We start from the raw sequence: 12,060 nt of genomic DNA, 5'->3' as shown, positions 1-12,060 counted from the left end.
ACAATATAAAGTAAAGTAGGGCTTCATCTAAAACCATTGAATTTGATGAATAAATGTTAGACTTCTGTCAAAGCTGCTTCGGGCTATCACTTTGACAGTGAGGCCAGCTGATTTCTGATTTGCTGTTACTCTGCAAGTCTTCTGAAGCAATTTCTTTCCCATTAAGTACAAAGGAAGCTTGGCATTTATATCGCACCTTCTTGTGTCTCTCCGAAACATCCCAAAGTGCTTCACACAAAATAGTTTCGAAGTGTAGTCACCGTTACGTAGGCAAATGCAGCAGCCAATTTGCACACCGCAAGATTCCACAAACATCAACGAGGTGAACATGCAACTAATGTGATTTTGGTGGTGTTGGTTGGTTGGCTGGGAGAACACTCTGTTCCTCTTTAAATAGTGCCATGAGATCTTTAACATCCACCTGAACCGGCAGCTGGGGCCTTGGTTCAACACTGAAGGACAGCACCTCTGACAACGCAGCACTCCCTCAGCACAGTACTGCAAATACAATTCAGGACATTTTTCTTTGTGCTTCTCTCCTGAAGGCAGTGACTCATGGAGCTGTTCACCGCTCTCTACTACCTCGCCAATATGACCATTCTTCATAATTGGGTGGCAGGAGGGTATTCATTTTTCCGATGAGACATTAAGATGGGGCTGTATCTGTCTACTCAGGATGTTAAAGATCCTACTTGGAGAGCAGGGGAGTTTTCCTGATGTCCTGGCTAACATTTATCCCTCAGCCAACACCACCAAAAAAGGAAGATCTGGTCATTTATCTCATTGCTGTTTGTGGGGCCTTGCTGTGCACAAATTGGCTGTCGATTCCCTACGTTACAACAGTGACTACACTTCAAAAGTACTTCATTGGCTGTAAAGCTCTTTAGGATGTCCTGGGATCGTGAAAGCCGCTTTATAAATGCAAGTTCGTATTCAATCGTTGTGGGTATCCAGCCAAATCCAATCCTGTCCTTACGTGATCCCCGCCATGCACTCTTTCAGCAAGGGTTAGTGCTTAGTGATCAGGAGTGCAATGCTCAATGGATTCCCCACCCCCTCCTAGCCTGAGATCACAGGCAAATTGAATCACCTCGACCAGTGCCCCACCTTAAGATCAGCCAACTCAGCACAGAGCAGGGATCCAGCCAGAGAGCTTCCTAGTCTGTACTGTTCAGTATCAACAAGGCACAGTGCTAGGATTGCCAACACTCCCGGATTGCCCTCGAGTATCCAGGAGTTAATGGATAACCACCAGGATACGGTTGTGAACAACCCGCAGCAGTGTCCTGGAGATTAATCTTCTTTGAACACTTGTTTATTAGTTATAGAAAATATCAGATATGGGAAAAAAGGCCATTTGACTGACAATCAAGAATCATCCAATCGGAAAATGAAGAGTCCATTCACTTGGCTGTGGGAAGACAGTGCACGGTGAGGATGGACATGTTGGGGGACCGGTGGCAGGATTGTGAGGTTAGAGGCAGAAGATCATGTGATGAAACCTCTCGGAATATGTCCAACCAGAATTGGCAACCCTACACAGTGCATTATCACACTGAGCCATGTAGAGAGACGTTAAACTGAGTCCCCGCCTGGCCTCTCAGGTGGAGGTAAGAGATCCCATGGCACTATTTCAAAGAAGAGCAAGGGAGTTCTCCCGGTTTCCTAGCCAATATTTATCCATCAACCAACATCACTAAAAAAAGATTATCTGATCATTATCACATTGCTGTTTGTGGGACCTGTCTGTGTGCAAATTGGCTGCCGTATTTCCCTACAACAGTGACTACACTTCAAAAGTATTTCATAGAACCATAGAAAAGATACAGCACAGAAGGGGGCCATTCGGCCCATCGTGTCCGCGCCGGCTCGAAGAACAACCAGGAGCCCATTCTAATCCCACCTTCCAGCACCTGGTCCGTAGCCCTGCAGCTTACAGCACTTTAGGTGCAGGTCCAGGTATTTTTTAAAAGAGTTGAGGGTCCCTGCCTCTACCACCAATTCGGGCAGCGAATTCCATACACCCACCACCCTCTGGGTAAAAAAGTTTTTCCTCATGTCCCCTCTAATCCTTCCGACAATCAGCTTAAATCTATGTCCTCTACTTTTTGAACTCTCTGCTAGGGGAAACAGGTACTTCCTGTCTATCTAGGCCCCTCATAATTTTGTACACCTCAATCAAGTCTCCCCTCAGCCTCCTCTGCTCCAAGGAAAATAACCCCAGCCTATCCAATCTCTCCTTGTAGCTGCAATTTTCAAGCCCTGGCAACATTCTTGTAAATCTTCTCTGCACTCTCTCCAGAGCAATTACGTCCTTCCTGTAATGTGGTGACCAGAACTACGCACAATACTCCAGCTGTGGCCTTACCAGGGTTTTATACAGTTCCATCATTACATCCCTGCTTTTGTATTCTATACCTCGGCTAATAACGGAGAGCATTCTGTATGCCTTCTTCACAACATTATCTACCTGTACTGCCACCTTCAGGGACCTGTGCACATGCACTCCAAGGTCTCTCACTTCCTCTACCCCTCTCAATTTTTTCCCGTTTACTGCATGTTCCCTTTTACTGTTTGCCCTCCCTAAGTGCATTACCTCACGCTTCTTCAGGTTGAACTCCATTTGCCACATTTTCCGCCCACTCCACCAACCCATTGATATCTTCTTGGAGTCTACAGCTATCCTCTTCACTATCAACTACATGGCCAATTTTTGTGTCTTCTGCAAATTTGCCAATCATGCCCCCTACATTCAAGTCCAAATCATTAATATATACCACAAACAGCAAAAGACCCAACACTGAGCCCTGTGGCACACCACTGGAAACAGATTTCAATTCGCAAAGACATTCATCGACTTTTACCCTTTGTTTCCTGTTACTGAGGCAAATTTTGGATCCAATTCGCCACATTTCCCTGTATCCTATGGGCTTTTACCTTTCTGACCAGTCTGCCATGTGGGACCTTGTCAAATGCCTTACTAAAATCCATGTAGACAACATCCACTGCACTACCCTCATCAATCCTCCTTGTCACTTCCTCAAAGAATTTAATCAGATTTGTAAGGCATGACCTTCCCTGAACAAATCCATGCTGACTATTCCTGATTAAACCATGCCTGTCCAAGTGACAGTTTATCCTATCTCTCAGTATTGATTCTAATAGTTTGCCCACCACCAAGGTAAGACTGACCGGCCTATAATTGTTCGGCCTTTCCCTCATACCCTTTTTAAACAATGGTACTATGTTTGCAGTCTTCCAGTTCTCCGGTATCTCCCCTGTATCTAGTGAGGATTGGAAAATGAGCATCCGTTAATTCCTCCCTGGCTTCCTTCAATAACCTAGGAAACAATCCATCCGGCCCTGGTGACTTATCAACTTTCAAGGATTCCAGTCCCTCTAGTACTTCCTCTCTCGTTGTGTTTACCTTATCCAATATTTCACACCTCTCCTCTTTAACTACTACGTCCGGATCATCCCTTTCCTTTGTGAATACGGAGACAAAATATTCATTTAAAACCCTACCCACATCCTCTGCTTCTACACACAAGTTACCCTTATCATCCCTGATAGGTCCCACTTTTTCCTTAGCTATCCTCTTGTTCTTAATGTACTGATAAAACATCTTTGGGTTTTCTTTAATCTTACTAGCTAATATTTTTTCATGCCCTCTCTTTGGCTGTAAAGTGCTTTGGGAGGTTGTGAAAGGAAATATATAAATGCAAGTCTTTCCTTTACTGTTGTTATACATTTTTAAAATCAGGTTAATTCAGGGTCAGACAGAAGACTCGCAAAAAGCACTAGAATTCACTTAGCTGAATATTGTGAGCACAGGAAGAAAAAGTATAATTCATTCCATTCAGAAGCAAATGAAAAGCTGTACAATTTAATTAGTTTCAATGGTGTAGTTCAAAGATATCTATGCACATTGCTCAGCCAGGGTTGGTAATGAGATATGAGAAGGTTAAAGTCTTGTGTACATCCCTCTTTGATCTAGATGAGTAATGAGAAGCTGGAAAGGAGAACCGTCAATGACTGGGCTAGAAGGCGCGCTGTGAAAGCACTCGCAGGTTGTTTTCAGAGGAAGCTCCCGCACCTTCCCAGCACGTGGCTGCAATATGTGCCCGACTTCATCAGAGGCGACCCCCTCCGTGATTTGGAGGGCGCCTGATCTGTAGAAGTGACCCTTGCCTCCCTTTCAACTTTTAACAACTTCCACATTTCCACACTTTCTGTTTTCAAAATGACAGCTCACCTGGGCACTTTTAAGAATTGTAACAGCAGGAAAAGATGTTGTAAATCAGTTTTGATTTAGAAGGAACATTCTCTCCCCTCCCCCATCCCCACAGAGTCAATGGATATCTGGAACAGACTCTGAGCAAAAAAGCATTGAGGCCTTGTTGCCTGATTCCTTCAAAAGGGATTGGGAATGGTTGTGGGGTAGGCATAGACTAAAATGTTCTAAACACTCAACACAATTCAACAGTGTGAGGGGTTGTGACAGTAAGACAAGGTTTAATAGCAGAGATGTGGAAATAGATGAATATTCAGGAGACTTGCTTCATTAACCTTTGGGAAGCAGGGAGTGTTTTATGAGGAATTTTCAGGAGATGAAATGGGTGGGGGTAGAATCCATTTTGGGATTCTTTTTCACCATTTTTCCACAGAAAGGATTTGGAAGAGAAAACAAGTTACTTTTAAATTTTAAATGAAATGATAGATTTTTAAAGCAAAGTCTGTTCACACACGTTTAAAAAAAATATGGGCAAGACTGGCAGGTGAGGCCTAAGCTTTCCTTGTTAGGGCCCAAAGGAGAACAAGGAAAGCATAAAAGAAAATGTAAAGCTTACCTTTACAGGCCTCTTCTGGCCCCAATCTCCTTCCTCACTGGGTTGGCCTGACGGGAAACTCAACACCACTTCCTGCTCAGGCCGGCCAAGTAAAAATTGAAGTCGGGTCTCGAAAACGTCATCAGGACTCGACATGTATATGTTAAGAAGGACCCCGCCAACTTCGAGCGGGTATCCTCATCGCCTCCTCAGGGGAGCAGATGAAAATTCGAATCAGTCATCTCCCAGTGGTTCCAGGTCGGGTAAGTAACTTAGCCGATTTTAACTGTTCGCCTGCCCAGTTTCCGCCAGTGGGTGGGTTTAAAATTGTTCCCATCAGTCAGGTCTTCAAACAGAAAGCTGTAAGGGCATGCTTTAGCCACACTCAGAGTTTAGCATGCAGGAGGGTAGTTAGGAGTTATTTTAAGTCAAGTGACATAACCCACCAATGTAGGGAAGCGGAGTGTGCTCACTATTATGTTTTATTACATGAGTCAGATAGATCATTTCACTTGCTGTGAAATATAAGAACATAAAAACATAAGAAATAGGAGCAGGAGTAGGCCATACGGCCCCTCAAGCCTGCCGTGCCATTCAATCAGATCATGACTGATCTTCGACCTCAACTCCGCTTTCCCGCCTGATCCCCATATCTCTTGATTCGCCTAGAGTCCAAAAATCTATCTATCTCAGCCTTGAATATACTCAACGACTCAGCATCCACAGCCCTCTGGGGTAGAGAATTCCAAAGATTCACAACCCTCTGAGTGAAGAAATTCCTCCTCATCTCAGTCTTAAATGGCCGACCCCTTATTCAGCGACTATGCTCTCTAATTCTAGACTCTCCAGCCAGGGGAAACAACCTCTCAGCATCTACCCTGACAAGCCCTCTCAGAATCTTATATGTTTCAATGAGATCACATCTCATTCTTCCAAACTCCAGAGAGTATAGGCCCATTCTACTCAATCTCTCCTTATGGGACAACCCTCTCATCCCAGGAATTAATCTAGTTAACTTTCGTTGCTCCGCCTCTAAGGCAAGAATATCCTTCCTTAGATAAGGAGACCAAAACTGTACACATCAAAGCCCCGTACAATTGTAGTAAGACTTCCTTACTCTTGTACTCCAACCCCCTTGCAATAAAGGCCAATATACTATTTGCCTTCCTTATTGCTTGCTGTACCTGCATGCTAACTTTTTGTGTTTCTTGTACCAGGACACCCAAGTCTCTCTGGACAACAACATTTAATAGTTTTTCACCATTTAAAAAATATTCTGTTTTTCTATTCTTCCTACCAAAGTGAATAACCTCACATTTCCCCACATTATACTCCATCTGCCACCACCGTGCCCACTCACTTAACCTGTCTATATCCCTTTGCAGACTCTTTGTGTCCTCCAAGCTTCCAAGCTTACTTTCAGATGCTTGGAATCATTTCTGTGATCATTATCTACTCTTCCACTTAAAGATATATAGAATATGTGAGTTACAATGAATACATTTTTTTGCCCAAGAGGATTAAGGTCATGTAAATTTGGAATTAAAGCAGCTTAATTTGTATCTGGCCTCACCCTACCTAGTGTATTCTCAGTCTGCCTGCGAAGAATTTGGACAGGACCATGGAGACACGTGCGAAAAATATGAATATCTGGTGCGGATCACAAGGGGATACTATTGTTGCACCCTTAGATTACACAATTCTATACAATAACTTGGATTTATATAGTGCTTTTAATGTAGAAAGGTACCTCACAGAGGCATAATCAGAAAAACCAGACACCAAGTCAAAGAAGGAAATATTAGAAGGGGTGGCCAAAAGCTTGGTCAAAGGGGATGAGGAAGAGGAAGGGGTCAAGCTTGGGGACTTTGGAGGTAATGGTGCAGGGGCGGGAAGAGAAGCATTGCTAGAGATATTCTAGCTATTATAGGATAGATAAGAGTGGAATGAAGCAAGGGCAGTGACCAGCACCGCTGTACCATGAGACTTTTTAAGGCAATACCTTAACTTGTAACAGTGTATTATAGAATAGATTGTACATAGTCTGTGGAAGGAATAGGCTTGATGAACCAAATGGCCTATTCTCATTCCATGTTTTCTTATGTTATTTCTTTGGGTTCTCCATTATCTCATTTATAGACATTGCAAAACTTCCAGCATCAGAGAATTCAGGAACTGATACGTTAAAATATGTCAATCCTGCTTTGTCATCGGGGTCCCAGTGTACTAATGCTTGAGAGACTATCACTTACCTAGGTATGGGAAGTTCTTTCAGGCCTCCCAATTCTCAAATTGATTGTAGAAACCAGGAGTGAGAGAGTGAGTGGGCCAGAAAGCTCATGTTCCTCAGTTCTCATGAAACTTTGATCTGCTATCCCAGGACTGAGCCTTCTTTCCCATTCTGTTCCTTCTCCACCTCATTAATCTCCACTCATGATCTAACTTTATCTGCCCCTTTCAATGATTATTCTAGAATAGATGTCTATATTCATTGACTTCCTTGAGATTACAAACCCCTTCATTGTACACAACCTCCAATCCTCTCCCAATGTAATGGCTGAATCACTTAATCTTAATTTTCTGTGTTCCCTTCAATTGTTACTTCCAGTTGTTGGTGGAATATACAATTTCTTCATATTTCTCAAAAGTTCCAACTAACAGGAACCAGCTCTTACCTTTGATGGCTTCAACTGTTGATGTTCTTGGCCTGACTATCTCTTCAAGCACTTCAACCACCACCTAGGCTGAGATCAGCTAACTCAACACAGACCAGGGATAGAATTTGGGACCTTTCTGGTTTGTATGATTCAGTTCCACACAGGTCAGTGCCTTTGCCCATAGAGTTACTGCGAAGTCCTATATGTTTGTTTTCTATTCATTGTAATTCTCACATTAGTAATAGGAAGAAAACTCTTACTTTTAACTCTATTATTCTATTGTGTACCACAAATAATTGTTGGTTTTTAAGTCAACCATACAAATGCAATGAACCACGTAAAGTTAACATTAAATTATATTAAATTGGGCTTTCACCTGTAGGCCCATGTCGTCTCATATATTTATACAATATAATGTAAATTTCCCCCACACTGTGTTTCTCTGTGCAGGTCCTTTTAGCCATTTCACAACATGCTTCATCATATAACATGTACATAATCAACTACTGCATCAAATAACCCACCACGAGACCTCAGACTGCAACACTCACGAGCCCTCAGACTGGACGGGTTCTGCCTTCTGGTCCAGACAGAGGGTTAGATTGGATACTTTGCTCCGTAGCTGTGGCAATAACAGAAAATAATTGATTTTGGTTTTTTTTCTTCCAAATTATAAGTGAGAACGTGCTGCTACGACTGTTTCGTATCATGTATTTTTGTCTTCAGGTGGTTTGATGAGTGTTAGAAAGAAGGTCAGACAAAAAATATGATCCAATTAGAACATGCCAGCTATTTACCCACTCCCATGAGTGGTACATAATGAATGAAGCATGATTCGACACCAAACTCACTGATGGTTAAAATCTAAGTGAAGTATTTATGCTAAGCCTTTATAAAACACTGGTTAGGCCTCAACTGGAGTATTGTGTTCAATTCTGGGCACCCCACTTTAGGAAGGTTATCAAGGCCTTGGAGACGGTGCAGAGGAGATTTACTAGAATGGTATCAGGGATGAGGAATTCAGTTATGTGGAGAGACTGGAGAAGATGGGGTTATTCTCTTTAGACCAGAGAAGGATTAATAGAGATTTAATTAATTTAATAGGGATATTTAATAGAGGTGTTCAAAACTATGAAGGGTTTGGAAAGAGTAGATAAGGAGAAACTGTTTCTACTGGCAGGAAGGTGGATAACCAATGGACACAGATTTAAGATAATTGGCAAAAGAACCAGAGGGGAGATGAGGAGAAATGTTTTTACGTAGCGAGTTATGATCTGGAATGTACTGACTTTTTTTATTTGTTCATGGGATGTGGACGTTGCTGGCAAGGCCGGCATTTATTGGCCATCCCTAATTGCCCTTGAGAAGGTGGTGGTGAGCTGCCTTCTTGAACCGCTGCAGTGGTGAAGGTTCTCCCACAGTGCTGTTAGGGAGTTCCAGGATTTTGACCCAGCGACGATGAAGGAATGGCGATATATTTCCAAGTCGGGATGGTGTGTGACTTGGAGGGGAACGTGCAGGTGGTGTTGTTCCCATGTACATGCTGCTCTTGTCCTTCTAGGTGGTAGAGATCGTGGGTTTGGGAGGTGCTGTCAAAGAAGCCTTGGCGAGTTGCTGCATTGCATCCTGTGGATGGTACACACTGCAGCCACTGTGCACTGGTGGTGAAGGGAGTGAATGTTTAGGGTGGTGGATGGGGTGCCAATCAAGCGGGCTGCTTTGTCCTGGATGGTGTCGAGCTTCTTGAGTGTTGTTGGAGCTGCACTCATCCAGGCAAGTGGAGAGTATTCCATCACACTCCTGACTTGTGCCTTGTAGATGGTGGAAAGGCTTTGGGGAGTCAGGAGGTGGGTCACTCGCCGCAGAATACCCAGCCTCTGACCTGCTCTTGCAGCCACAGTATTTATATGGCTGGTCCAATTAAGTTTCTGGTCAATGGTGACCCCCAGGATGTTGATGGTGGGGGATTCGGCGATGGTAATGCCGTTGAATGTCAAGGGGAGGTGGTTAGACTCTCTCTTGTTGGAGATGGTCATTGCCTGGCACTTGACAGGCGCGAATGTTACTTGCCACTTATCAGCCCAAGCCTGGATGTTGTCCAGGTCTTGCTTCATGTGGGCTCGGACTGCTTCATTATTTGAGGGGTTGCGAATGGAACTGAACACTGTGCAATCATCAGCGAATATCCCATTTCTGACCTTATGATGGAGGGAAGGTCATTGATGAAGCAGCTGAAGCTGCTTGGGCCTAGGACACAGCCCTGAGGAACTCCTGCAGCAACGCCCTGGGGCTGAGATGATTGGCCTCCAACAACCACTACCATCTTCCTTTGTGCTAGTTATGACTCCAGCCACTGGAGAGTTTTCCCCCTGATTCCCATTGACTTCAATTTTACTAGGGCTCCTTGGTGCCACACTCGGTCAAAGCTGCCTTGATGTCAAGGGCAGTCACTCTCACCTCACCTCTGGAATTCAGCGCTTTTGTCTATGTTTGGACCAAGGCTGTAATGAGGTCTGGAGCCGAGTGGTCCTGGCGGAACCCAAACTGAGCATCGGTGAGCAGGTTATTGGTGAGTAAGTGCCGCTTGATAGCACTGTCGACGACACCTTCCATCACTTTGCGGATGATTGAGAGTAGACTGATGGGATGGTAATTGGCCGGATTGGATTTGTCCTGCTTTTTGTGGACAGGACATACCTGGGCAATTTTCCACATTGTCAGGTAGATGCCAGTGTTGTAGCTGTACTGGAACTGAAAGTAGAAAGGTGGAAGCAGATTCAAAAGTAACTTTCAAAAGGGAATTGGATAAATACTTGAAAATGAAACATTTGCAGGGCTATGGGGAAAGAGCAGGGCAGTGGGACTAATTGGATCGCTCTTTCAAAGAGCCGGCACAGGCACGATGGGCTGAATGGCATCCTCCTGCACTGTATGGTCATATGAAGAATGAGCTAATAGGAAATTCCTTCATCCACTTGTATAATGAAGGCATTGACCTGTTTATGAATGGGTTAACACGTTTGTTAAAATAGTGGATGGGCGAATTTCATGCAAACACATTAGGCGTTAGTTATTAATGTCACAGCACGATTTCAAATGATTCAGATTTTACTACTTGAAGAAGACAATATTCTAGAACAGTGTCGTAAAGGAAAATGTCTGGTTGTGGTCACTTTGATATCTATTATCCTGATCTATTGACCATTAAACAGAGTGTCACCTACCACTCTCTCTCCTTCCTTTTCAAATATCAGTCATGAAGAAATATCTTTATCAATAATTATCTTTAATTTGTTTTGCCTGTGTATGTTTTACTGATTTTTAACAACTGAATCCTACTGAGATTATTAGGGCAACAATGTGAGAGAAGGTATTGGGGTAGATCTTGATTTTGTGCGAGAGTGTAAAATGGGTGATAGTGAGTCGACAACCCGTTTTACATCTCTCCCGATATTTATTTCCATTGAAGTTATTGAAGAGAGAGATGTAAATAGGGCTGTCGACTCACTATCACCCGTTTTACACTATCACACCAAGTCACGATCTACCCCACTGAATCAACAGCGTGCAGAAATTAAACTCACATCAGAAACAATGCAGCCAGCAACCTATTGCTTCATGTCACTTTGATTCCTCTGCAGTGTGGAGCTCAGTAACACCTCCAAACCAGCACTCATGGTTTAAACAAAAAACAACAAAAACAACAAACATCAGCTATGGGAAAGAACATAATAACAAGAGGGTTCTGTGGGTGAGACTCCATTTCTCATTGTCCTGAGGGATTAGGATAGACTGCTGGGGAAATCCGTTGATCCCACGGTCCCTGAGGCGGGCTGTGCTCAAAGGGAGCACAGGTTGGAGATGAACTTTGACTCCTCGACGCTGGGACTGTGGGATCGGTGAATCAGTCTTTTCACGAGAGTAGGTTCTGTTGGCTTCGTTTCACGGAACCCAGTGATAAGGTGTGACTTTAATTGCTTTGGTGAACTATGTTTAGCACACCAGTTAACACATTCCGTGGATTCCTGGGTGTTAATTTAACACAGGGGGTTAAGTTTGACTTTGGCCGATAGTGTTAAATGGGCAAAATTGATACAGCCGCCCGTTATGCATTGAAGTCAATGGAAGGCACGATGGGCTGAATGGCCTCCTCCTGTGCTGCACCTACTATGAAATGAAAATGGGCAGAGATGTATAATGAGCAGTCAAATTGATATCGCCCGTTTTACACTATTGCCCAAAGTCAGAATCACCCCCACAGTCCTTAACTCATGTAGTTTAAACAATTACCGACTGCATTAAAACAACGCAGAGCAGAATTTGTCCAAGCACCTTGGCCAGTGGCCTAAAAGTGGAGCAACCTAATCCCAATAAAGACCAAAATTACAGTCAGCTGAGGCCGCTCCATGTCGCGAGGGTGCAGCCTCCGCTGTGTGAGAGGCGATTGTAGTGTTGCATTCACAAGTTGCTGCAGACATCCTGTGTGCAGAATTCGAGGATTTCTGTTGAATAATAAGTACAGAAATATCAATGAGATCTTGTCGGGTGAGAGTGGAATTATGTTTAATGTGCTT

At 43.6% G+C, this 12,060-nt stretch overlaps 1 protein-coding gene across 2 annotated transcripts in view; it reads right to left on the bottom strand.

Moving 5' to 3' along the window:
* Window positions 1-10,575: 10,575 nt before the first annotated feature.
* The window catches only part of sxph (saxiphilin), a 103,174-nt gene continuing 101,689 nt past the window's right edge, over window positions 10,576-12,060 (bottom strand). For both annotated transcript variants that reach the window (XM_068006273.1, XM_068006272.1), the window contains one exon: window positions 10,576-11,988. In XM_068006273.1, the coding sequence (XP_067862374.1) occupies window positions 11,945-11,988 (44 nt within the window). In that variant the 3' untranslated portion in view covers window positions 10,576-11,944. The remainder of the gene's footprint in view (window positions 11,989-12,060) is intronic.

This window comes from Heptranchias perlo, chromosome 25 (genome assembly GCF_035084215.1).
Source record: "Heptranchias perlo isolate sHepPer1 chromosome 25, sHepPer1.hap1, whole genome shotgun sequence".
Taxonomy (NCBI): Eukaryota; Metazoa; Chordata; class Chondrichthyes; order Hexanchiformes; family Hexanchidae; genus Heptranchias; species Heptranchias perlo.
Note: the sequence above shows the minus strand (reverse complement) of the source record. Positions and strands in the feature narration are given on the sequence as shown.